This window comes from Glarea lozoyensis (genome assembly GCF_000409485.1).
Source record: "Glarea lozoyensis ATCC 20868 chromosome Unknown GLAREA18, whole genome shotgun sequence".
NCBI classification, from domain to species: domain Eukaryota; kingdom Fungi; phylum Ascomycota; class Leotiomycetes; order Helotiales; family Helotiaceae; genus Glarea; species Glarea lozoyensis.
This window is the reverse complement of record NW_007360992.1, coordinates 53,822-76,278: the sequence shown is the minus strand read 5'-3', so window position 1 is coordinate 76,278 and position 22,457 is coordinate 53,822. Positions and strand designations below refer to the sequence as shown.

Sequence of the window (22,457 nt, the reverse complement as noted above, 5' to 3'; positions counted from 1 at the left end):
GTGCGATTCTTCGGTGCAATAACAGAGCAAGAAGAATAGAGTAATAATAGTTCATCTGATATAGGCCAGCTGCTCGTTGTTTTTATTGCGTCTTCATGCGACAAACCGTCTCAGGGGCATCACGACTGCGGGGCACGGAATGTAATGTTATTTTTGTTTTGTTTACTTTCCGGGGGTCTGTTCGTCTGAATCCAGGGTCTGAAACGCTCTCGACTAGCTTCCAACACCCACCTTTGCCGTTCTCAATCGTATTTGGATTAGTTGACATTGTAAACGGATTAGCCTGCTGGTCGTTTGTGTCTCAAGTGATCAATTCAGCCAATGATGCAGTACTAGAAGCCTCTAACCTGGTTCCCGTCGCTGTCCCGGTTGACCAAGCGGGGAGCTGCAGAGGATCGAGTCACGTGGTACAGAGCACAATGCACAGTGCTTCCAGTCGCGGTGGACAAAAAAAGTGGCAGTCGAAAATACGATAGTTTCTTACAAGATTGACGAAGTATCGTATTCCGTCATTCATTTCAAGTAAATAAACCCTTCTCAATTCGAAGTCGCCCTATTCAATCCAAATATTAGTGGGCAGATGACTGACTTGTTCACCGCGAGAGTGCTCAAGAATACTCTTGCTCTCAGCATATTCCACCACAACCGTGTGTCGAAGTCCAAGCCCATTGCCCAGCGACTTCACCAGCTGCGCAGTATCCGCAGTGTCAGTCCTGAGCTGCTCGAGATGCTTGTATGTTCGGCTTCCTCTTCCTCTCTTCTTGTTTTCTCCTCTTCTTTCTTCCCCTCTTCCTCTCTTCCTCTCTTCCTCTCTTCCTCCCTGTTTGAACTCCGAGTACTTGGAAAGGCCAGTATATCCTCCATTTGAAATGTTCCTTGGGTCTACGGAGGAGGGATCATGGCCTTCCCGAGTCGCACTGCAATTGTCTGGGTACTTGGTGGAGAGACTTATTACGTACGGCATCCCGAGGGCATTCCCCCAATTCTAAAATCCAACAATGCGATCGAAATCTCACTGCGATCGGATTCACACTCCTCTGCCTGTGAGAAGCAGGATTGTTTTTCGAACGGCTTCGCCATGATAGTTGGAGTTGGGAGTTGGAGACGCAAACATATCAACATCTATTCAAATCATGGCGGAGCCTTCTTGACGGCGCAAACTGTGAACGACGGCAAGCCCAGCATTCTCACCGGGACCAGGACTGCTCTTGCTAGTCATCAACTCTTTTCAACTCTTTGCATTTCTTGCTGAGAGTACTACGCTACCGTACTTCTCTGGCTGATGTCCGCTTCATGCTTCTTCATGCGTTGTACTATCGAGCTGCAGGCAACCCCGCGAATCTCGTCATTATTTACACACACTGGAACATGGTGAAGTGTTTGCATCTTCGATTCGAGCTTCTTCCTCGCCTTGGCTTGCCCTCTGGAGTGCCACACCGGAGAAATCCTTCAATCATGGTGTTCGTGTACAGCCTCTTTGGCTGCGGATGCTCACCCATTGGTTCAGATGTCACGTAAGTTTGGACGCGACCAGTGAGAGACCGTCTCTGCTGTTTCATCTTCCACCTCGCCAACAGCTCGCATCTCCCTCTCGTAATCCTTGGTGTTCCCCACGATTCCTGAGCCTCAATTGCGACTACAAGACTGGACGTCGGCCTCCGAAGTGTGGCCTCGACGGTGTTGAGCATTACTTGGACTGGCTTATCGACACATTCACTAGCCACCGACGAACTCTCCAGGCTCATGAACGTATAGTGTCGTGACGCTTGCTATGTGCAACACTGTCGCTCGATTATCTCTGTAATTTGACAGTCTTCTGCGTCCTTAACTCAATCGGAGCAAGCTCGAAACATGGCGACCTTTGTTTCTTCCTTCTTGGCCGCCGCTAATGGCCTCAAATCAATACTCACCACACAAGACTTTGGGTCGGATTACGAGTTACTTTGCACGGAACTCTCACTTCAGTCATTGAGATTTAGGTTATGGGGAGAATCGGTATGTGTTTTCTTCATTATAAGCGTCTTATCTTGCTGATAATTACCAGGTCGGAATACATGTTGATTTTCCAGAGCGCACACAAGCTCACACCTTCACGCGCGCTGAGATTCAAGGCACAATTACGCAAGCTGTCAACAGTGTCATTCATTTACTTGCAGATGTCGAGGCCCTTCGGCATAGATATGATCTGAAATCGACCCGCATCTCAACATTTGGCGGTTCTAGGAAGAGCTCTATTACGCAAAGGGAAGCTGGGTTAACTGCTACTGACTATCAACCCTCAGGGGTGACCCTTTTGAGGGAGCGCATGGAAGAGAATCAGCAGCAAAAGTCGTTTCTCAGTCTTGCTAAATGGACACGCACCGATGCGAAGAAATTCGAGGAGAAAATTGCGAGACTCAAGAGTTTAATTGATAGCATGGAATCGATCAGCAAAGTAGCCGAGTTGACCTCAGCCATCACATCGCCAATACTACCAAATTATACACCAACAACTTTGGAAGAAGGTCCACCAGCATACACGGAACGACAGGAACGGCCTGTCATTGCTGAACGCTCAGGATCATCTGACTGGCCTCTTCCATCACCGCGATTGATGGAAGTACAAAGCAGATCTCCCAGATCGCGACGGCCTCGCCTTACTTCGATCTACAGCTCACAAAGCTCAGATATTGTGAAACATCATACGGCATTTGTCACATATGTAGCTGGTATCGATGGTACCAGCGATAGAGAGGCATCTCCAAGGGCTCGAGACAAGTTGCAGCGTCTGTCTTCAGTTCAGTTCAGCGAGTTGAGCTCAGACATATATGATGAGGTTGTGCGTCGGCAAGAATATAATGCGTATGTCTATCACGACATACGACAAGAGCCGCGTTTAGAAATGGTTGCAGACACCCTTCCAGAGAAATCCGATTACCACCCAAAGCGGAATGCGGCCCGTCAACGACTGGCCACACTTCGCACTCAGCGATTCCGCGATCTTGTTAACGATATGTTAGTGGAGATAGAGCGCCGCTCATCTCTACCACCGCCTCCAACGAGTGGTATATCGTATCAATCCCTCTCCGCATTATCATCCCCCAACATCCTCTCTCCAGTATCCACTACAGGCTTTTCAGCCGCCAGTACTCCAGCCACTACGCCATCTAACTCGCCCCCAACCACACCAGAACTCCCTTCTGTCGAAGTCTTCAAGTCATTCCGCGTGTCCCCAAATAGTACAACTAACCAGGTCCTTCCAGAGGCGCTTCGCAAGTATCACATCAAAGCTCGGTGGCAAGATTATCAACTCTGGATTATGTATGGAGATCAAGAACGTTGTCTTGGACCTGAAGAACGACCCCTGAGCATATTTCGTGAACTAGAAAGAGATGGGAAGAAACCTATGTTTATGTTAAAGAGCCACAAGAAGCAAACTACGGGGGCGAGTTCTGCCAAGAATGAGGGTTTTACCAAATGAAGAGCGTAGGAAGTGCATCTCTTACCTGTCGATTGTGACTCTCAGTGGTGCGTCGTGGGGGAAGCACCCTGGGTGTGTGCTTCTCATTTACTATTGGGGTTCATGGGTCGTTTTATTTCTTAATTTCTTGTGTACCTATTATTCGGCGAAACAATAATGTTTAGGCGCTGTGGGCTTGGTGAAAATGGTGTTTGGGACATGTTTCTGGGATCATGCTGCAGGTGCAGGCATGGTCTGCGGAAATGGAGTTAGGGATTGTGAGGCGCATAACTCTTGATACCATTGATTTATCATTACCTCTCTATATGTGTCTTTTATTTGCTGTGTCTACGGGGTTTTGGTGAACTCTTGAAGAAAAGGAAGCTAATCTCTGCCTAGCGGAAGTTTTTACTTCGTGTATAGCTCCCTCATTGGCGCCAATAAGATAGTATTGGTGTCGCTGTGTTGACCCAAAGTATGGAGTTGCTCTCTGACAATTGAACGTAACGAAGCCTCGCGGTGGAACTAAGTTTATTGGATGGTAAAGACGTTCGTCCATTTATTCTGTCCTCTACCTGCGAGTAAAGGTGCAACAAGCGAAAGAGGCAATCGAATAAATGCAGATATTAGTATCAACACTGTCATTATACAATCTAGTGGGTGCTGCCCAAAGCATCTATGAATTACGGAAAAGTGCTAGCTAGCACACGAGTCACTAGATAGCTTCATATTAAAAACATATCCTACATCACCACCCAAGTTCTCCCCACTTCAGACCACCTCTCATATCCCTTTCTGGCCACCTTTCATAATCCAAAGCCTCCCCGAAATCCAATATCTACGACCAAGCCAAAGAGCATGACCGCAACACTACCACGGAAGACCCTCGGTCTCACCACCTCTAAATCCTCACCCCATCCCGCCCCTCACCATCCACCTCCATCTCCTCATCAAAATAATCCCAATACCCCGAATCCTGCTTCCCGTTTAACTTCCCCTTCGATTGCTCTTCCTCGTTAGGCACAATCCAGCACCTCCTCAACGGACTCGGGTAATTAGCTCGATACTGCGCCAACTTCCGATCTTCATCCAGCAACAGCTCGCCATCAGATATAATCGCGTCGACCAACGTGAATCCCTTCTCCATAAGCTCGTCTTCGTAGTCTTCGGCTTCTTTCCACTTGGCGTGTTCGGCTTCGGCGGTGGCTAAGGAGGCCGACAACCAGTTCCCGGATGAGCTGCGTGGACTGCGTTTGAGGAGGTCTTTGCTGCCTTTGCGTGACTTTGGCGGTGTGGTAGTCGCGTCTGATACTGGATTTTCCGCTAGGATTTGAGAAAGTTCGTTCGTGTCAATCTCGTCCCGTGCCTGTATCTCTTGCAGATCTTCAAGCAGAACGTCCTCGAACTCCAGATCGTCATCGTCGTCCTCGTCGCTTTCGTCGAGGAGAACTTGAAGGGGTTTTCTACTGCTGTAGGAGTATTCGACGGATACGCCGCGTGTGGTACTGTACGAGTAATCGATGGATAGTTCGCGTTCTGCGGGTTGGGATTTCTCGTATTCCGTCATTTCGTTGAGCATTTGGGAGAGATTTGAGTCGTTACGCGGGATAGTTCTGATGGGGAGAGGTGATGAAGGTGAGGCTTTGGAGGTATTACTGTAGGATAGATCGCCTGTGAGGCTTCTTCCTATGTTCATTGAATCATCGGTTTGTAGGTCTTGACCACATGCCATACAGCAAATGTCTGATACAATCAGTCTCTGGGCTTTGTCTTGAGAGAAATGCTTTATATGGTAAGCTTACCGCCAGTATCATCCATGTCCATGAGCATTCTCCCGTTCCAAAAAGTTGTGGCTAGCTTTGTTGCGCAAAGGTGGTTGATTCTTCTGCTGGGTTAGTTTGAAAGTAAACGTCAGAAGCAAATCGCGTTTGCCTAAAGAAGCTCAAAGAATCATTCCAGTTCCCGTCACGCATAGTGAATAGGTATCAAACAGCCGAATTAAGGTTGAGGCTCTTCGGACAAACATCACACATTCACTCGACTTTCATTCAAACGTCACTTGTAAGCGAAGAGTGACTGGATATGATGAGTAGATTGAAAACGTGACTCTGTTCTCGGATGATTTTCACATGAGAAGACTCACTGGGTATAGAATCTCATTGCGTGGCATGATAATCAGAAGTCTATATGACAGTACAGACGAGAAAGAAGACTTTTTCTAATGCTTGTTGATTATAAAAAGGTTGAATATCCTTTTTCCGTAAATCCAATACTATAATAGATATAGTGCTACCGACATGAGCATACAACTTAAAATCCCAAATATCTCAGATCGATTCCAAATCCATCAACCATTTTTATGTGCAAGAACTCGATATGGCAATTTTACTCTCAGGAAAATTTCTTAAAGTGACTGACGAGTTCCACTCCATCCTCCACCCGTGTATAAAGATCTACACCTCTCATTAACAAGATAACTGCAGATAGCCATGCCACAATCTGCTCCCAAAACAGTTCTTCGGAACTACTGAGCAACTCATCTCGGTGTTAAGCTCGGACAACCCTTTTTCTCTCATCTATCAAAATGTGCAACTCTCTCCTGCAGTCTCTCAATTCGTAGCATACTCGTTCCAAACACCATTCCAATAAACCCAGACCCTCTCAGTTGCACCGTCCTCTCCTTGCACAAACTGCGCCCACTCTCCCGGCAAGATCTCATGTTGGAACGCTTTTGGCGTATAAGGATTCGCAAAATTAATCAACTTGGCCACGCAGAATATGTAATAGGTAGCGATATCGTCAATAGTGGTATTTTCCACACCAAATTTATTGGCTGGATTTGAAACATCGGCATTAGCTTGGTGAATGGCTTCGTTGAAAGCATCTCTGTAATAATCGACGTCTGGGACGAAGCCGGGGTCGGGTTTGTAGATATTGGGTTCTGTGGCGAAGGAAGGGATGAAGGTTTTGTTGTTCGCTAAGGCTTCTTTTTGTTTTTGGACAAGGAAGGCTTTTTTGAGAAGAGCGTTGAAGTTGTCGGAGCTCTCTTTGTGGAGGGTGGAGGAGTTGCTGATGGTTGATGCTGTGGTTCCAGACTTGGTGGTGGAAGAGGAGAAGGAACCTATATTGTGTTAGCATATCGTAAATGATAAGTATTTTGGCGAGGATATGGGCAAATAAAATGGTGTGAACACACTTGATCTTGATTGTTCTGAACCCGACAAGATTGGGGATACATTCAGTTTACTGAAGCCAATAATAGCAGGATCAACAAAATGAGATGCCATGATGGCCAAGCCTTTTCTTTCTCAGCTGTGTTTACTTCTTGAACCGGTGCAATTGTATTTTTTGCAGCAGATACTGAAATGCTACGAGGGTGTTGTGGAAGCATTCTCTAGCTTTCCATAGTCCTACAGAAATATGAGGCCATCTATTTAAGCTCTGCTTATCAAGGCACGGAAATGAATTAATCTTTGTTGCAGTTCATGTAAGTTACCCAGATGTGGTGAGATATCTAGCAAACTGGTCACCGATATAGAGTCACTTTGAGAAGTGAATCATCTAATTCATGTCTATTTCGGAGGCTGCAGGTATTGTGACGAACACTGTAGTTCGTTACACAAGATTGCTCGACGTCACAAAGAAGTCTTTGCTGTTACCAATTTGATGTTTTACTTTCCAATTTGATCCTTATCACAATCTAGAACAGTCCTATGCAGGTAGCCTTTCCTTTCTTATCATGCACCTAGCCTCAGGTTCAACCAACATGTTCGTTTGTTCTGGCTCGGTATTGCACTTCACTTATCAGTCTAGGATCCAACTTTGATTGCATCCCCAGTCATGACTTAGCGGTCCGTCATCGCTGTTCGATGATTTGGTCGCCTCGGAGACTTGAATTCTCAGTTCTTCGACCTCTATTGTCCAGGACCACCGTAGGGAGCTAGGCCTTCTCGGCACGAACCAGCCATATTTGCTGTCTTGATACAGCAGGTCCTCAGCCCATTCTTTCTCCTTGTACTCGACCTTAATTCCATGCATATCGTCAACGCAGGTCCAGGCCCCCCAACGACAATTTGCGTCTTCTATGCGGCTGGTACCTAAATCCAACAAGTTTTTATTTATAAAGGTCGTTCTGTTGTTCATCACTGGCCTTTTGATTCCCTGTATCCGTCTCATAGCAACAAATCTCTGTATGGCTTTGTTCAAGATGAGGTTCAACCTGATATATTCCTGCCAATTTGTGCTGGAAGGAATCATAGACATATCGTGCGCGGCCGAGAAGACAGTGGAGGATAAAGAATTCCGCCGCAGTCTTATCGCTGGAAGCCAAACCTTGAGCTGCGGTTCCGATCCCAAGTCTTTGTTTCTCCCTACCTTCGCTTCTTCCTTGATTTGGAACCTCAACTCGCTGATGTGCTTCGTTTCGCAGACGTCTCGATTTTCTTTCGCATTGTTTTCCCTCTCGATTTTCGATCTGCTCCAAATGGTATTTTGCGAAAGTCCCTGCAAACCTGGAGAATTGTTCTGGTGGTTTCGTATCTGGAGGATTCGTCGCCAACTCTTGCTGGCAGGTTTAGCAGCGGCGTCGTCTTCTTTTTCCATCATGACCTCTACAAGAACTTGGGCAGGTATCGACAACTTCGGATCTCTCTCTTTCTTTCTTGTTCCTCTTCTCGTCTCGGTATATGAGGATTCCGACGATAATCAAAATAGGGATAATAGGAATAATCATACTCAATTTAGATAATCCGATAGCGAAAGTGAGTTTGAGAGGATGTATTAGGATTTGAGTTGAGTCGAGTTTGTAGTGTATTACTCCATTGGCTGAGGAGGAGAGATTACCTTATGGTGAGGTTGCGATAAACATGGCCAGCTGGGTCGTGGTTGCTCTTTTCGCAAATTCACCCAGCATCCAGCAGGATACCTAGCAAATGAAGCATTACGGAGGTCGCGAATGACGTACTACCATAGACCGGAATTCTTACAATTAGAGTTGATCAAGTGCACGATAACGTATCAATTGTATCGGTTCAAAAAATGATGTTTGGACTACCTCATAACTGCTCTGTTAACTACAAGCTCCCTATCACACAACATCACCTTCAAAGTTTTCAAGGTATGAACTTCCCACATACACAACTATTGCAGAATCTTGGTTTATGTTGAACCGGAAGTCTTCTGCGAAGCTTCCAAGTTATCAATAATCAAATAGATCGAGTAAATTAAAACGCACCTCCAAGGGTGGCAGTTCAGCTGCTGTGAAGCCCAGCCCACGCCTATAGATCAGCAAATGAATACAAGCGACAAGTGCACCATCGTTACTTACTGGCTCTCCCTTTATCCAATAGCTCTGGATTTTCAACGACCAAATAATTTTACAAACTGCAAAACCATTTAATGTGATTCATGGAAGCTTCAAGACAACCTAGGCCGGGTGTTTAACCACTGAAACACAACAACCAATGAATCGGCTTACTCTGTATGTACATACGAACCTATAAACTTTTCCAATTCGTCTATTTTTCATTCCGATCATGCTTACAATGGAAATGTCATAGAAAAATCCAGTATTCTAAGAAGCATGGTCACTTGATTTGAATCAATGGATCGAGGATAAGACTTTTTAGGGTTCCAGAATGTAGTTGACTATTAACAGAAGAATAATATATAGCATTAAGAAAGGTTTCTAAACACCAACGACGCCGCAATGCTAATTTCCTAATCTTTCTATCCATATGACCTTTTTAACAGTTTCTCCATTGAATACCGGTAACAACAGTTTTGACATTCACATAAGTATCGGCACTAGTGGCTTTTCTCATTCCCACCCCAGTGTTTATATTAAGTGGTAGAGGAGCACCGCATGGCGACCAGATTTGGGAGCCGGCCGGAATGCTCTCTCTGTAGGTGTAGTCACCATCGAGTGGACCCACGTACGTGTGTATGACATTGTTTTGAGCGGTGCCTGGTGGATTGAATTATTAGTACTTAAGTTAAAGTATGTCCACCCTTGAGAAAGAATGCTTACTGCCAGAGAAGTAATATACAGCATTGTGACGTGCGTCCGCTCCTGCGCCAATATCCACTTCATCGTAGAATGTGGCATCAGTGACCGCGAATTGGAGATTTTTGGGATATCGGATATCGAGGTTGACTTGGCAATTTTTACGAGCATAACCACTGTTTGCGGACCCCAGCTCGAAAGCTGTGTATTTTATCGTTATACTTTGGAAGAATTTATTAGCAGCGGAGCATAGTCGCTAGCCCATTTGAAGATTGCTCAAATGTTTGGATTGATATGAATGTTTTTTGGGTTCAATCTACCTTTTCGCATCAACTGAAATCGAGAAATCAGTAGATCCTTGCGGACAAGCAGAGCCGCCGTGTGAGGAACTGGCAATTGAAACGCCCGAGATATCAGGGCTATCTCCTTTCACTGTTGCCAAAAGCAATCCAAGCCCGACAATCGAAGCGTTGATTAATAATGAGAACATCTTGAAATGTGTATGTACTGATAAGAGAGCGATGGTTCAAAATATCTAGGAAAGGGCAAAATTCTAGAACTAAATGCGATCTTGAGAAGCAGGCAACAGCTTTATACGCCCATCATGTCACTTTGATCATAGACAAGAAAAGCAAGGTCTGAGTTCCGACACTATATGCTAAAGTGTCTCTTTGGATAAATCCCCAATAATAGATGTCTCGTGGCGAAAGGCATCAAAGCGTACTTGGGAATATAGGCTAATGAGATAAGAACAAATATATGAGAAAATATGCTCGGGTGGTACAAACTTTAAGGTTATTCGGTAATCGGAAGTGATGACCCCGCAAATCCTACTTGTTGTTCGACCGAATGGGCCAGTTATATCTTCACTTGTCGAGTGCTACCAAACTTTTCAACGGCGGTGTTACTGTTGGTGGGCCTGGTGGCAAAGATCGGAGGAGGGGTGGCCGTATGATGATGCCTAGTTTCCTGTATAAAACCTTTAATAACCCAGAAGTCTTGGGTACTCTTGAACTTTTTCCAGCATTCTGGTTCTTCCTAATTCTACATGGAACCCTTGGAGGCCAAGTGTTTGGGTAGAAGCGAATATTGATCGGCGGTCACTTCACTACATCCTTGGAAAATCAACCAGCAGGACAATTCTTGACTACAATTAAGAATGTCCCACGCTGGAGTTCATTACTAATTGCCGTGAGATGTGTTGAATATATATTAACATCTATTTTCTCGGCCTCATTCGACTATACCTTTCGATCAATTTCCAAATCGCAAGCCACGAGCTGAGGCTGCAACGAATTACTTACATCTTCATAATAATAAGTAAGGTTTACTAGATGGAGTGGTCTCAGTTGTAAGAAGGTATAAACGAACTTTCGGAACTTTGAGTTCTGCCTGATGCAAGGCCATGTGGGATCTCGAAGTGTTCGCTTGTCGATAGATGAAAATGAAACAAAAGAGTCAATATTGTACTACGTCGGCAGTCACACCAAGAATCTTGTAAGTAACTTTGTCTTCAACACGTGTTCCCTCTTCACCTACTCTGTAAATTTGAGGTCAGATGGATTTTGTTATCTCTTGCTCTGTCCATTTTTGATTACGAAGTCGTTCCATTGAAGAGGAATTGAGGGATGATTGACGACTTGTTCTCAGGTAGTCAGTCAGTAGCTTAGGTTACGGTTCGATTTTCATGAAATGAAGTCTGGTACATCATATCGAATCGAAGATTTCAGTCAGCATGATTATAAACATCTTGAAGCTATTTCCATATTTTAGTAATGGCAGATTCTGTGCAGGCAGCAAATTTCATTTGCTTTTAATATGAATATAGTAGATTTACGAGGGAAAATGAACTAAAGCTGCCGCCTGGATATGGAGAATCCCACTCTCGTTGCGATATAAATTTTCTCGTAAAGGACACTGCTCACCAATCTTTAGACTGAAAAGATCGACTTTGAATAGAGGTTAGGACGCTGTCAATTACTTAAAATGATTGAAGAAATATGTGATGGGGTACTAAGTTAATTGACTATATACACGATGTTTCGTCGATTGTTTTGAGAAAAGTTTCGACTGCCACTTACTTTTCCTTACCGAGTCCCTTTATACGAGTTTCATTTTAGCAAAGATAAATTAAAATTCCATTCTAGCTGAACTCAATACCCCCATCGATGATCAAAGTCTGCCCCGTCATATAATCACTGTCAGGACTACCTAGATAGCTAACACACTTCGCCACATCCTCAGGAACACTTGTCCGTTTGAGAGCGATCAAGTCCTCGGTATATTTCTTTATCGTATCTCCCTTCTTACGATCTTGCTTCTTGCCTAATTCTTCATCGATCAAGTCCCACATCGCAGTTCCTACAATACCAGGTGCGTATCCATTGACTGTGATCTTGTGTTCCGCCATTTCCATAGCAAACGCTTGCGTGAAGCCTCGAACAGCCCACTTGGAAGCCGAGTAGTGAGACAACAGAGCAAATGGCTTGAAAGCCACAATACTATTCGAATTGAGTCAACACCCAGCTCTTTATCTGCGGGGGAAAGGGTCATACCTTGCACAGCCAAGTAGCTTCCCTCCAGAACCTTGTTTGATCATTTGCTTAGCTCCAGCTGTATAACAATTGAAAACGCCAAAGACGTTAACCTCGAATATCCGGCGAACGTCATCTTCAGTAAGGTCTAGGAGAGCCTTTACTTGGGCAATTCCAGCATTGGCCACCATCAGATTCAGATCTCCGAGGGTTTTGACGGAAGCTTCCACGAGGCTCTCAACTTCCGACAATTTGGAAACATCTGCAGCATGTCCATATGATTTTCTACCAAGGGCTTCAATCTCTTTCACTGTCTATTGATAATCACATTAGCATCACACTTCTAATGAAAGCATTACACAGTTGGTACCTCTTCAATCCCCTGTTGATTGGCTGATATATCATTGATACAGACGTCGTATCCATCCTCAGCAAGTCGAATGGCGATTGCTTTCCCGCTGTGACAGTATTTAGTACGATATCATCTCGTAATATAACACTTACTCACATTCCACGAGCTGATCCAGTTACAATAGCCGTTCTTTTTCCATAATCCTTTGTAACTGCCGTACTTGAACTTCCACCACTCTTTCCATTACTCGCCATCTTTGATTGTGGATAAATCTGCAAAGAAACTACGTGGTCACACGAGATAAGAGTGCGCAAACGAACAGCACAAAATACAGAGTAGAACCAGGAAGGAGGCTTGATCGAAAAATAAGAGAGTATCAGAGTGTCTTTCGGAAGGAACTCTTGAGCTATAAACCACCTTAGCTCACTTACAATGCGGGGTCGAGGGGAAACGGAAGTCGCAATGTTTGAGGTAGGGAGGGGGTTCTGACGGTTGGATTCCGCTTCCACCCCACCAAACCCCGCCTCCACGTCTTAGGGCTGACAGGCTTCGTACCACATGTCAGTAGGAAACATCAGAGAAAGATGAGTTTGTGGGCACTTGAAGGCCACTATAAAATCGTTTTGGTTTTGTGATGAGCTCGAGGAATCTTGCGGTAAGATTAGCACAACTCACTGCCATTATTTACGTGAAGTTTCAATTACTGATGGTATATTTGCTAGGCACATATATCAATATTGAAGGCCGGTCTCGAGAGGACCCATCGCTCTTCTTGGAAATTGACCTAACATTCGTGGATCGAAACTCAAGAAACTAATTTTCAGCATCTCCTCACCCGGGAGAGTCGATATTGTTCAATTACAATAAACCTTCGGTTTCAAACTCCAAGCAACTTCTTGTTTTAGAAGCAGCAGCAATTGACGTCGTGATGAGGCGCCGAAACTGGACGGGAACCGGTATCTCATAATCTGGGGAAGTTCGGACCATGATTCAGCTATTGTGGACTTAATCGTCTTAGTTTAGTAAGTTTGACTCGATCTCCAACTCGGCCATGTGCCTGCTGGAACTTCGCGGAGGACAAAATAAGTGTCAGTCACCTGCCCACCAGCTTCGAATAGAGCTTTAGATGCCTCATTTGCTCAAAACATTTGACGAAATATGTCATATTTTGCCAAGTTAATCCACTAAGTATATCATATTTCTCAACTTTTAATTATTGTGTTTTGATTACCACTTAGGTATTTTGTCCCCCGCGAGGGTCGGGTGCTTGATATTTTGGGTGGGAACGAAATCCTCACCCCACTGAAAGCGCCTGCCCGATGGGGAATCGTGGAACTTCGATTTCTGGTCTACACACAACCCCATCTTTGGCCCAATTATGGCCTTGCGGCATTTTTCTAGATATGTATCAGCTAAACGTTTTGGCCTGCTAGTTGGATCTGTAAATCTTGTTCACATAGCATCGACTGCATCGTCGCAGACAATAGTACGCGTTTTCCCTTCCCGACTCCGAAACCTTTCATCTCGAAACATATCAAACATGTCGTTGGCAGAGGCACACGAAGAGACGAAGGGTTTGAGTGGCACGTCAGATCTTGCTCCAACGCAAGAGCAGCACAAAAGAATCAATGCCTGGTCTGGTCCTGGCCCAGCCGCCTTCGATTTCCGGAGTATGTCTTGCAGCATGTACCTTACTTCGACCGAAGCTCATAATACTCTTAGGTGATGTTGTGACAACACCCACACCGTCCATGCTGAAGGCGATTTCAAACACCTCCCTCCTCGACGATGTCTTCATGGAAGATCCTACCACGAACGATCTCGAATCATACATGGCCGAGCGAACCGAGCAAGAAGCAGGTCTTTTCGTCCTGTCAGGGACCATGGGAAACCAGCTTGCTCTGCGATCACACCTGACGCAACCCCCTCACTCGGTGCTGTGCGACTATCGGGCGCATATTTTAGTCTGGGAGGCTGGCGGGGTGGCCACTTTGTCAGGCGCATTAGTGAACGGAGTTGTGCCAAAGAATGGAGTTTACTTGACATTGGAAGATATCAAGGAGAACGTCGTTCTTGGAGACGATGTTCATGCTGCACCGACAAGGGTGATATCCCTTGAGAACACTCTTGGGGGTACCATCATGCCATTAGAGGAAGTGAGAAAGATATCCGCCTTTGCAAAGGAACATGATATCAAACTGCATCTTGATGGCGCTAGAATCTGGGAAGCCGTTGTGGCAGGTGCTGGCTCACTCCCAGATTACTGCAAAGAATTTGACAGTGTCAGTCTTTGCTTCTCAAAGGGTCTTGGAGCTCCTGTTGGAAGTGTCCTTGTCGGCAGTAAGAAGCTGATCAAGCAAGCCCGATGGGTTAGGAAGAGTATTGGTGGTGGCCTAAGACAACCAGGCGTGGTTACCGCAGCCGCTCGGGTCGCGGTAGACGAAACTTTTGGCAAGTCTCCAAATGGTGAAGATGGCATTCTAAAAAAGAGCCACGGAACCGCAAAGAGAATTGCAGAGATTTGGACCCGTCTCGGTGGTAAGCTGGCACAACCGACCGAAACAAATATGGTGTGGTTTGATCTCCGTGATGCCAATTGCTCCGGCAATGGTTTCGTGGAGATTGGGAAGCAGCATGGGCTCCGACTACTTGCTGGTGGGCGGTTGGTTGTCCATTACCAGATCAGTAATGAAGCAGTTCAAAAGCTTGAGCTTGCGTTGAAGGACATTGTAGCCAAGAAAGGCCAGAACGGCCATACAGATATTGCAGCCAAAGTTGGCGAGAAAGCATATAGATGATGGTGCGTATTTTGAATATACCCTCAGTCCGATACTTGCCATATGTTCCGTAGTTTGATATAGATAGAGAATGAATCTAAGTTGTCCCACAATGTCTCTATTCTGCTATTTAGAGGCAAATTCCATAGTTGTAGAGGCGAGGGAGGGTTGGGTTTGAATCCAAGACGCCAATCGAGCTTGAGCTTGAGCTTGGGCCATGAGACAGGGTAAAATTTCCCAGGGCTCTGAACCTCCAACCTTGCTCATACCACGACCAAATAATCAACAAACATAACGAATCAGGTTGCGCAGCAGAATCCGAACTTGCGAATAGCTTCATTTTCGCCTGCTTCCATCTCACCTCCAACCCAAACCACCAGGTTACCCGTTTTTGCTTCACACAACTGACCAATCCTGAGCTAATCCTCAGAGAGTAACTTGCACCGATAGGGAGGACCCCGCCCGTCTCGACCCTGGCATCTTTGTCCGCTCATGAGTGGGCAAGTTCCATTTATTGCATACAACTTTGATCCAATATCGGCCAGAACGGGGCACCTCATCTCCATTGTTATTGGATGTCTTGCAGACAACAGAACTTCGATCTACGGTATTTTCTCTCTTGACGACGCCGTCGATCTTCTTTGTTCTTCATTCACTCTCTTCCACAAGTACTCAATCTTCAAGATACCAAGAAGACTTCATACCTGGGGTTTAGTGCTCATAAATAGCGACGTTATCAATATTGTTCCGAGGGTCCAGCACAATATGGCAGACGTTGCAAAGCCACTAGATTCTGTGGCTGTAGAGCCTTCCAAACCAGAGCAGAAAGAACTAGAAAAGGTTGCAGAGCCCAAGCTTCCTTCTGAAGACGGTCATGCCACCAAACCAGCGGATTCGCCGACAAAGTCCTCCGAAGAAGAGAATGCTCCAACAGAAACGAAAAAGCCTGACAAAGAAAAGCCCAAAGAAAAGGAATCGGACTCAAATCCGCCAGTCGTAGACGTTCCCAAGAAAGAAGTACCGGCTACTCAACCCAGTGAGGAAGAAGGCACGGATCCCTTGCCAGTCAAGATTGAACCCAAGCCTACGAAGACAGACGAGAAATCTTCAAAGATCGAGGAGTCTCAGAAACTAGAGACAGAAGTTCCAGGCGAGAACGCCCCAGATGCGAAACCTCCAGCAGAAAAGGCACCAGATGCTGTTTCTCCAGAAGTCAAGAACCCGGTAGTGAAAGGCTCTCTGACCGAGACTGTTGTTAATGCTGTAGGTTTGATGCTAAGTCTTACATCTTCAACCTCGTGTCTGCTAATTGGTGACAGGTTGAGGGCGCGGTCATCGGCGCTGGGGCTGCGGCTATCAAGGAGCTTACAGCTAAAACTGCTGGTGACCTAAAGAACATTGAAAAGGGTCTCCAGCAAGAGCTAGTAGCAGAGACCAAAGATGGTCTCCCCAGCCTGGCTGAGATTGGGGAAGGTATCGTCGATGTGGTAGAGACCATTGGCGAGGAAATTGTGGAAGGCGCTGAGATTGTTATCAAAGAAGTCAAGGCCCATCCTGAGCTGATCGCTGAGTATGTGTATTCATTCTTGGACGGCCCGAGAGCTAACTTGTTGCAGAGGCGCTGTTGCCGTGGCTATTGGAGTTGCTTCTATTGTCCAACCAGAGCTAATTGTCGGAAGTGTAGCCATGATCGGTAAAATGGCAGCAGACAGAGCGAAGATTACTGCCAATGAAATCGCCGTAGAAGCTAGTACTCACGTTGTTAATGAACTTAGCAAAGATCTGAACGAAGAACTTGCGCAACATGCTAAGGTTGAGGCAACGACTACTAAAACTGATACTGTCAAGACAGAAAAGAATGTAGATGAGGCTGCAGGGACTATCACTAAGAAGGAGATCAAGCAGAGCGTGAAGGAGACAACCATTCAAATAGTGCCCAAAGAGCCAGCACCAGCAAGCACATCCGCAGTTGATGCAGATTTAAAGACTGTGGATAGCAAAGAGGTGAATCAAAGTGCGACCGAAGCAGTACAAAGTGACGCCATCAAAACTCCAGCTGAGCCTACCAAAAGAAATACAGCCGCCGATGCCGAAAACGTGGCACCAGACGGAAAGCACTCATCAGTGGTTATCAAGAGTACCACAAAGACAACTTCAATCAAAATCGACGAAGATGGCACTATTACCATTGGTACTGACAGTCCCAAAGACATAGAGCCTGCCAAAATAGCTAAAATTTCGACGACCGATGCAAACAACGCTGATGCTTCTGCTGCGGAAGTAAAGCCACCAGGCGCGTCAACAAACCTACAGACCGATGCGTCTAAGTCTTTGGAGCACAAAATAAACGAAGCAATTGAGCAAGTAGGTGGGAGCGTGCCAGCTGCAAAAGACGCCCAGGAAGTTGTCAAGGCAATGTCACCCGAGCCCTTGACAGTTTCACCTGGAAAACCTTCACTACCTACTACTATTCCTGATGGTTTCACTAGCAGAGGCGGTGACCAAGGACTTTCTGCACTCACAGAGACTCTGCTAGAAATCCACAAGAAGCTTGACGCTCTAAATATGACAAATAGCTCACATCCAAAAGAAATGGCAGGCCAGATTCCCCAGATCGTTGATGCCCATACTCACGAGAGTTTGGATCAGATCCACCAAAAGTTAGACGGCATAATTCACTTGAGAACCGACGAAACGCAAGCAGTCTTGTCCTCTAGAGAGTCAGGAGAATCTACCACTGCCCCAGTAGAGGAAGAAAAAGAACATGTCTTGTCAAGTGCCATGAGCAAAATCCACATTAGTACACATTTCGACCCCCAGCTATAAGTATAAGAGCTAATAGATATCAGAACTTGACGAATTGCTTTTATCCAATGCGGAAGTGATCAAGGCCGCAGCGACCAAAAAGGAGCAAGCTAGCGAGTTAGCTACACAAAAGGACCTGGAGAAACTACATGAGAGTAAGTAGTGCCAGAATACCTAGGCATTGAAGTGTTGGCGTACTAAGCGAAATACAGAACTCGATAAAATGCAAGAAGCACTTGCAATCAAATCGGATTTGGAAGAAGGAATCGTTCCTGTTCATAAGAGTAGGTCCATCCCCGCACGGATTTGAGGCTTACTGACAAATGAAATAGAAATGGACGCCATTCATGAAGCCATTCTTTCAGATGCAAAATCAGCACCCTTTCAGGATTTTGTGCAAGCGAACGAGAAGGCCAACGACGTGGCTGCCCAAACCGCGACCCATCTGGAGAACTTCCATAAAAGTAAGTTCTTCGTTTATCTCTTAGACAGTGCAACAAAATCTGACAGAGTCTCCAGAATTCGAAGTTATGCAAGCATCTATTGATAAGTTGACTGAAGCTCTCGCGGCAAAATTAAAAGCTGAAGCACCTCCGCCTTCACACCCAGCTGCAATTCTGACGCCAGAAGCTAGCGGCATCTCCGAACCAGTCCAGACAAGCGATTCCACTAAGGACGTCACTGTGCCAGCTCAAAACCCTCAGGACGCCACTGAAGTTTTACCAACCGCCGCAAACGAGATTACCAAGGACTCTACAACGAAACCGACACCATCTGAACCAGTAGCCGAATCAAGCGACACAGCCACCAACAGTAACGTTGAAGCTTCAGCTGAGCCTGCCACACCAAAGAGTCCTGGTGTCAAGAAACACGTCAAACGATCAAGCTTCTTCGGCGGATTCTTTGGATAAACCAGCTGTTCTGAACTGTATACACCGAATGATGGAGGAGATATGAGCGTTGTATATACATTTTTGTGAAGTGTGGTTACATGGACGATGCGATGCGATATACCCCTGAGTTGTATGAACTTTGGTTTCGAGCTTTAATTCATTTTGGTAGGTGTAGTGTAGTGGTTTGGTCCAGATGTAGCAGTTGGCAAGAAGACGTTTAATGGCTGTGGAAGAGAACTTGGGTAGTAGTTAATGTCTACGGAGACGAACATAATGGATGAAGTAAAAGATGTAATTGCCATTAGGACTCATCTTTTTCAAAACGGTTTATATGTGACCCGCTTGCTTATCAAGTTTCATTATATCGTCACTAGTATGTTACAAGTCTGACGGGACACCTCACTACGGTGGAGTAGTAAGGTTGTTCCTAAAACATTATAATTACTTAGTTCTTTTAAGTAAATATACGATATCGTCTCTGTTATGGAGAATAAATATAAATATTATAGAAGCGGTATTAGAAAGTTGTTTTTTAAATTCGGTATATTAGATAGTGTCCCGTCAGTTTTGCAATACACTAGTAGTTGCGAAATGATTGACTCCCAAGTTACATTATACAGTTGCTTAAGGAAGCGGGAAACTTGCATCATTTGGTCTTCCATTTTTCATCTGTAACATTTGTAAAGCCAGGACAATTGCCTCGATTACGCTTGCAGACAAGATTGAAGGTAAATATTGTGTATACAAGGAGCATTAATTCATAACCCATATCCTTAATCCTATACCCAAATCCAGCCTATTCATATACCAACGGCCCTAACACGGACAACTCCGTAGACAATGCACTTCTACTCAACAGACACACCCAACAAGCTCCTCCGCATTCTCTAATCCTCATCCATCCCACCCAATACCTCTTCACCAACCTCCCTAATCTTCTCGCTTAAAACACTCCTACCATAGCGATCTGCTACTTTCCCAGCAGCCTCAATCATCTTGCCTGATCGATCTCTTAGCAACTTAACCATCTCCAGTGCCCTCATACCTCTCTCCTCGCCTTCTCTACATTCCAAAGCCATCATTTGCAGCAACGTCTTATCAATCTCCAGTTCCATCCGCTGCAACGCGCTTCGCTGCGCCGAGGTGGATTGCGTGAATTCAATTAGATCCTGATGTTGAGCATGAAGAACGGAGTTGAGAACGAAATTGCGTTCGTGCTTCTTCAATTCATCTCCTTCAGCTGGATCTTCGTCTTCGGATTTGTCGGGCGGGCAGACCGGGATTTCAAAGCTGAATTCGGAGAGGAGTGGACGGGGGAAGTAGGGGTATTGGTCTCCTCCTTTCAGGATTATACAATGAAATTTGTTCTCTGCGACGGCGACTGGGAAGTAGGATTCGGTTTTGCGACCCGAGGCGAGGCGGGAAAGCAACTTGGTGTCGAGGAGGGGTACCCAGACTGCTTGGTTGGGAGTGCGCCAGTGGAGAAGGGTTAGGAGTGTGCCTGTTGTGTCGTATATGCAAGGATCCTGTAATTGTTAGAGGTTATATAGTAAGGATGGTTTTCATAACTTACACCCGCGTCGGAGAAAAAGACGCTCTTGATTGTTTCACCATCAGGTAACGCAACGATGTCCTCGCTTTGGCATATCTCGTCTCTTTTGATATTTTGAATAGTGTAAACGAGCTTGGTGTACCCATCTGCTCCGACCGGTCCGTTACCCAGAGTCAAAACATAGTCTCGCCAACTTGCGCAAGATACAGTAGGACTGCTCTTTTGTCGATATATTCTATAAGGAATTCCAAACAACGTATAAACCCTGACGTAATTTGCACTTGTCATGACAGTGATGAAGGAGTCACTCAGTGAGATTGCAGTCACATCTTCGCCGGCTGGTAACTCTGTACGCCAATCTAATCTTGCCGTCCAAGTCTCGTGTGGGCGGTAGAAGATTGTTGCTGGCGTCGTCGGTTCTGTTTTGCAAGAGAACAAGGTACCAAATTCGTTGAGGCAGGCTTTGTCGTACTGGAAGTTATCTGTAAAATGAAAGTCACGGTGGAATTCATTGTCGTAAAATTCGACTGTAACAGTATTGTGTGTATCCTGATCAACAGTCCACACAAACCCTATCAGATTAAGACACAGATACTTTCTATTTCCCCGCCATGGTGTAGATCCTGATTGAACTGGTTGGTGCAATTGTGGTTCCCAAGCTTGCGCAGAGCGTTTGGTACGAGGATTCGAATATGCACCTAAGTCTCCCAGCGGCCTTTTGCCATTGCTATTCAGTCCGAGTGCATACCCTGCTCCATCGTCGTCGATCACAAAATCGTCTTCATCACCCATAATGTCAGAACCCAAGATGTCCGAGACATTGTCTGGTGAGCGTTGACGGGGACCACGATGAGGAACGTCCTTGGTGCCATTTGCCGCCGGCCTTCTGGCATTTGCTGATACTTCTGATAAAGGGTCGTGGATAAAAGGAGCTGGTTGTAAAGGTAGTTTGAGCAAATGGGTAGAATCGGCTGGCACAAAGTCACTGTAAATATATACCTGACCTTCAGAGTTGGTAAATGACACAAGATTTTTTTGCGGATGCCACGATACGTCCATGATGTTAGGATAGTCGTACGTAGCGATTGACTTTTGTGTCGCCGAATCCCACAAAACCAATCCTTCTTTGCCAGCCGACAGTAACAACGCTCCATTAGGGGACCAAGCTAATGCTGTGATATCACTCGTGTGTCCGTTCGCAAATGATCTTTGATTTTCCCAGTCTCCTCTAGACATCACCTGAATATCCCTTGTTGCAGTCGCAGCAGCGAAGGCTCTCCCGTCAGGATGCCAGACAATTTTGGTGTTGACTTCGCTGTCGGTATCTGCCGTCCTGATGAGCCCATCAATTGTCCTAATAAGCTCGGGCTCATCATTGATAAGAGCATAAAAGTACGCTTTTCCATCTGTACAAGACAATGCAATGTGTTTCCCGCTCGGGTCGAATGATAGGTGTTTGACTGGTTTGAGTTGCTCTCTTAAGAATAGAACAGTGTTGATATCAGAGGTTTTCACAATCTTAACGACCAGCTCGTCACTGGCAACAGCGCACCATCTGCCGTCTGGACTGATGCAAACATCTCGCACCGGAAGGGAAGATCGGACCAAGTAATGATCGAAGGTCATGGTATCAAAATTGTACTTGCTGACAGTTCCATCTTCGGCGCCGGCAACAAAGAATTGATTCTAAGAGCATTTAGAAAGTATTCCAACAAGAATTAACAGTCAACATACCGTCGAGCTCACAGCAAGATTGTTCTCCATGATTTCGTCGACATTTGCGGGCTCGCCGTCAGATCCAGTGTGATACACTCGCGCGGTGTTGTTTGAGCCAACTGTGACCAATTTCGTTCCATCTGGGGTATAAGAGCAGTGTGTAGGCCCAGATGTATGCGCCGGTCGCCCTCGCACCCGGATTTGGGATGTCGTCGCCATTTTGACCGTTGTGAGCGCCAGATGATAGTATTCCTGGAGTTGAGGAAGTTCTTCGATTCTCGCAAGACGCGACGTACGACGCGCCGCAGCGAAACCACTCAACGCGACCCCTGTCAGTAAATTTCAGGTGGACCCCTAAAGTTACAACACATCCCCCACCATAAGC

General features: G+C 45.7%; 10 protein-coding genes across 10 annotated transcripts; 3 read left to right on the top strand and 7 right to left on the bottom strand.

Annotated features, from left to right (window-relative positions):
- Nucleotides 1-82: 82 nt before the first annotated feature.
- Nucleotides 83-964, bottom strand: GLAREA_12258 (uncharacterized protein; the record flags this gene model as incomplete). The annotated part of the gene is made up of 3 exons (XM_008083040.1): nt 83-241; nt 485-553; nt 590-964. The coding sequence occupies 3 exons, from the start codon at nt 962-964 to the stop codon at nt 83-85; spliced, it is 603 nt and encodes a 200-aa protein (XP_008081231.1).
- An 887-nt stretch (nt 965-1,851) lies between these two features.
- On the top strand, nt 1,852-3,460 carry GLAREA_12257 (Ubiquitin-like protein; the record flags this gene model as incomplete). The annotated part of the gene is made up of 2 exons (XM_008083039.1): nt 1,852-1,995; nt 2,045-3,460. 2 exons carry the CDS (start codon nt 1,852-1,854, stop codon nt 3,458-3,460), a joined length of 1,560 nt encoding a protein of 519 aa, XP_008081230.1.
- Nucleotides 3,461-4,340: 880 nt separating this feature from the next.
- GLAREA_12256 (uncharacterized protein) lies at nt 4,341-5,263 on the bottom strand (the record flags this gene model as incomplete). The annotated part of the gene is made up of 2 exons (XM_008083038.1): nt 4,341-5,182; nt 5,242-5,263. The coding sequence occupies 2 exons, from the start codon at nt 5,261-5,263 to the stop codon at nt 4,341-4,343; spliced, it is 864 nt and encodes a 287-aa protein (XP_008081229.1).
- A 785-nt stretch (nt 5,264-6,048) lies between these two features.
- GLAREA_12255 (uncharacterized protein) lies at nt 6,049-6,726 on the bottom strand (the record flags this gene model as incomplete). The annotated part of the gene is made up of 2 exons (XM_008083037.1): nt 6,049-6,560; nt 6,636-6,726. The coding sequence occupies 2 exons, from the start codon at nt 6,724-6,726 to the stop codon at nt 6,049-6,051; spliced, it is 603 nt and encodes a 200-aa protein (XP_008081228.1).
- Nucleotides 6,727-7,243: 517 nt separating this feature from the next.
- Nucleotides 7,244-8,041, bottom strand: GLAREA_12254 (uncharacterized protein; the record flags this gene model as incomplete). The annotated part of the gene is made up of 1 exon (XM_008083036.1): nt 7,244-8,041. One exon carries the CDS (start codon nt 8,039-8,041, stop codon nt 7,244-7,246), a length of 798 nt encoding a protein of 265 aa, XP_008081227.1.
- Nucleotides 8,042-9,183: 1,142 nt separating this feature from the next.
- Nucleotides 9,184-9,933, bottom strand: GLAREA_12253 (uncharacterized protein; the record flags this gene model as incomplete). The annotated part of the gene is made up of 3 exons (XM_008083035.1): nt 9,184-9,404; nt 9,468-9,664; nt 9,764-9,933. 3 exons carry the CDS (start codon nt 9,931-9,933, stop codon nt 9,184-9,186), a joined length of 588 nt encoding a protein of 195 aa, XP_008081226.1.
- Nucleotides 9,934-11,586: 1,653 nt separating this feature from the next.
- GLAREA_12252 (NAD(P)-binding Rossmann-fold containing protein) lies at nt 11,587-12,583 on the bottom strand (the record flags this gene model as incomplete). Its single annotated transcript, XM_008083034.1, has 4 exons — nt 11,587-11,944; nt 11,999-12,291; nt 12,348-12,435; nt 12,486-12,583. The coding sequence occupies 4 exons, from the start codon at nt 12,581-12,583 to the stop codon at nt 11,587-11,589; spliced, it is 837 nt and encodes a 278-aa protein (XP_008081225.1).
- A 1,286-nt stretch (nt 12,584-13,869) lies between these two features.
- Nucleotides 13,870-15,127, top strand: GLAREA_12251 (PLP-dependent transferase; the record flags this gene model as incomplete). The annotated part of the gene is made up of 2 exons (XM_008083033.1): nt 13,870-13,999; nt 14,052-15,127. The coding sequence occupies 2 exons, from the start codon at nt 13,870-13,872 to the stop codon at nt 15,125-15,127; spliced, it is 1,206 nt and encodes a 401-aa protein (XP_008081224.1).
- Nucleotides 15,128-15,598: 471 nt separating this feature from the next.
- Nucleotides 15,599-18,822, top strand: GLAREA_12250 (uncharacterized protein; the record flags this gene model as incomplete). Its single annotated transcript, XM_008083032.1, has 7 exons — nt 15,599-16,369; nt 16,426-16,676; nt 16,723-17,906; nt 17,956-18,066; nt 18,124-18,195; nt 18,244-18,375; nt 18,431-18,822. 7 exons carry the CDS (start codon nt 15,599-15,601, stop codon nt 18,820-18,822), a joined length of 2,913 nt encoding a protein of 970 aa, XP_008081223.1.
- Nucleotides 18,823-19,691: 869 nt separating this feature from the next.
- Nucleotides 19,692-22,291, bottom strand: GLAREA_12249 (WD40 repeat-like protein; the record flags this gene model as incomplete). Its single annotated transcript, XM_008083031.1, has 3 exons — nt 19,692-20,330; nt 20,378-22,042; nt 22,091-22,291. The coding sequence occupies 3 exons, from the start codon at nt 22,289-22,291 to the stop codon at nt 19,692-19,694; spliced, it is 2,505 nt and encodes an 834-aa protein (XP_008081222.1).
- Nucleotides 22,292-22,457: the final 166 nt, after the last annotated feature.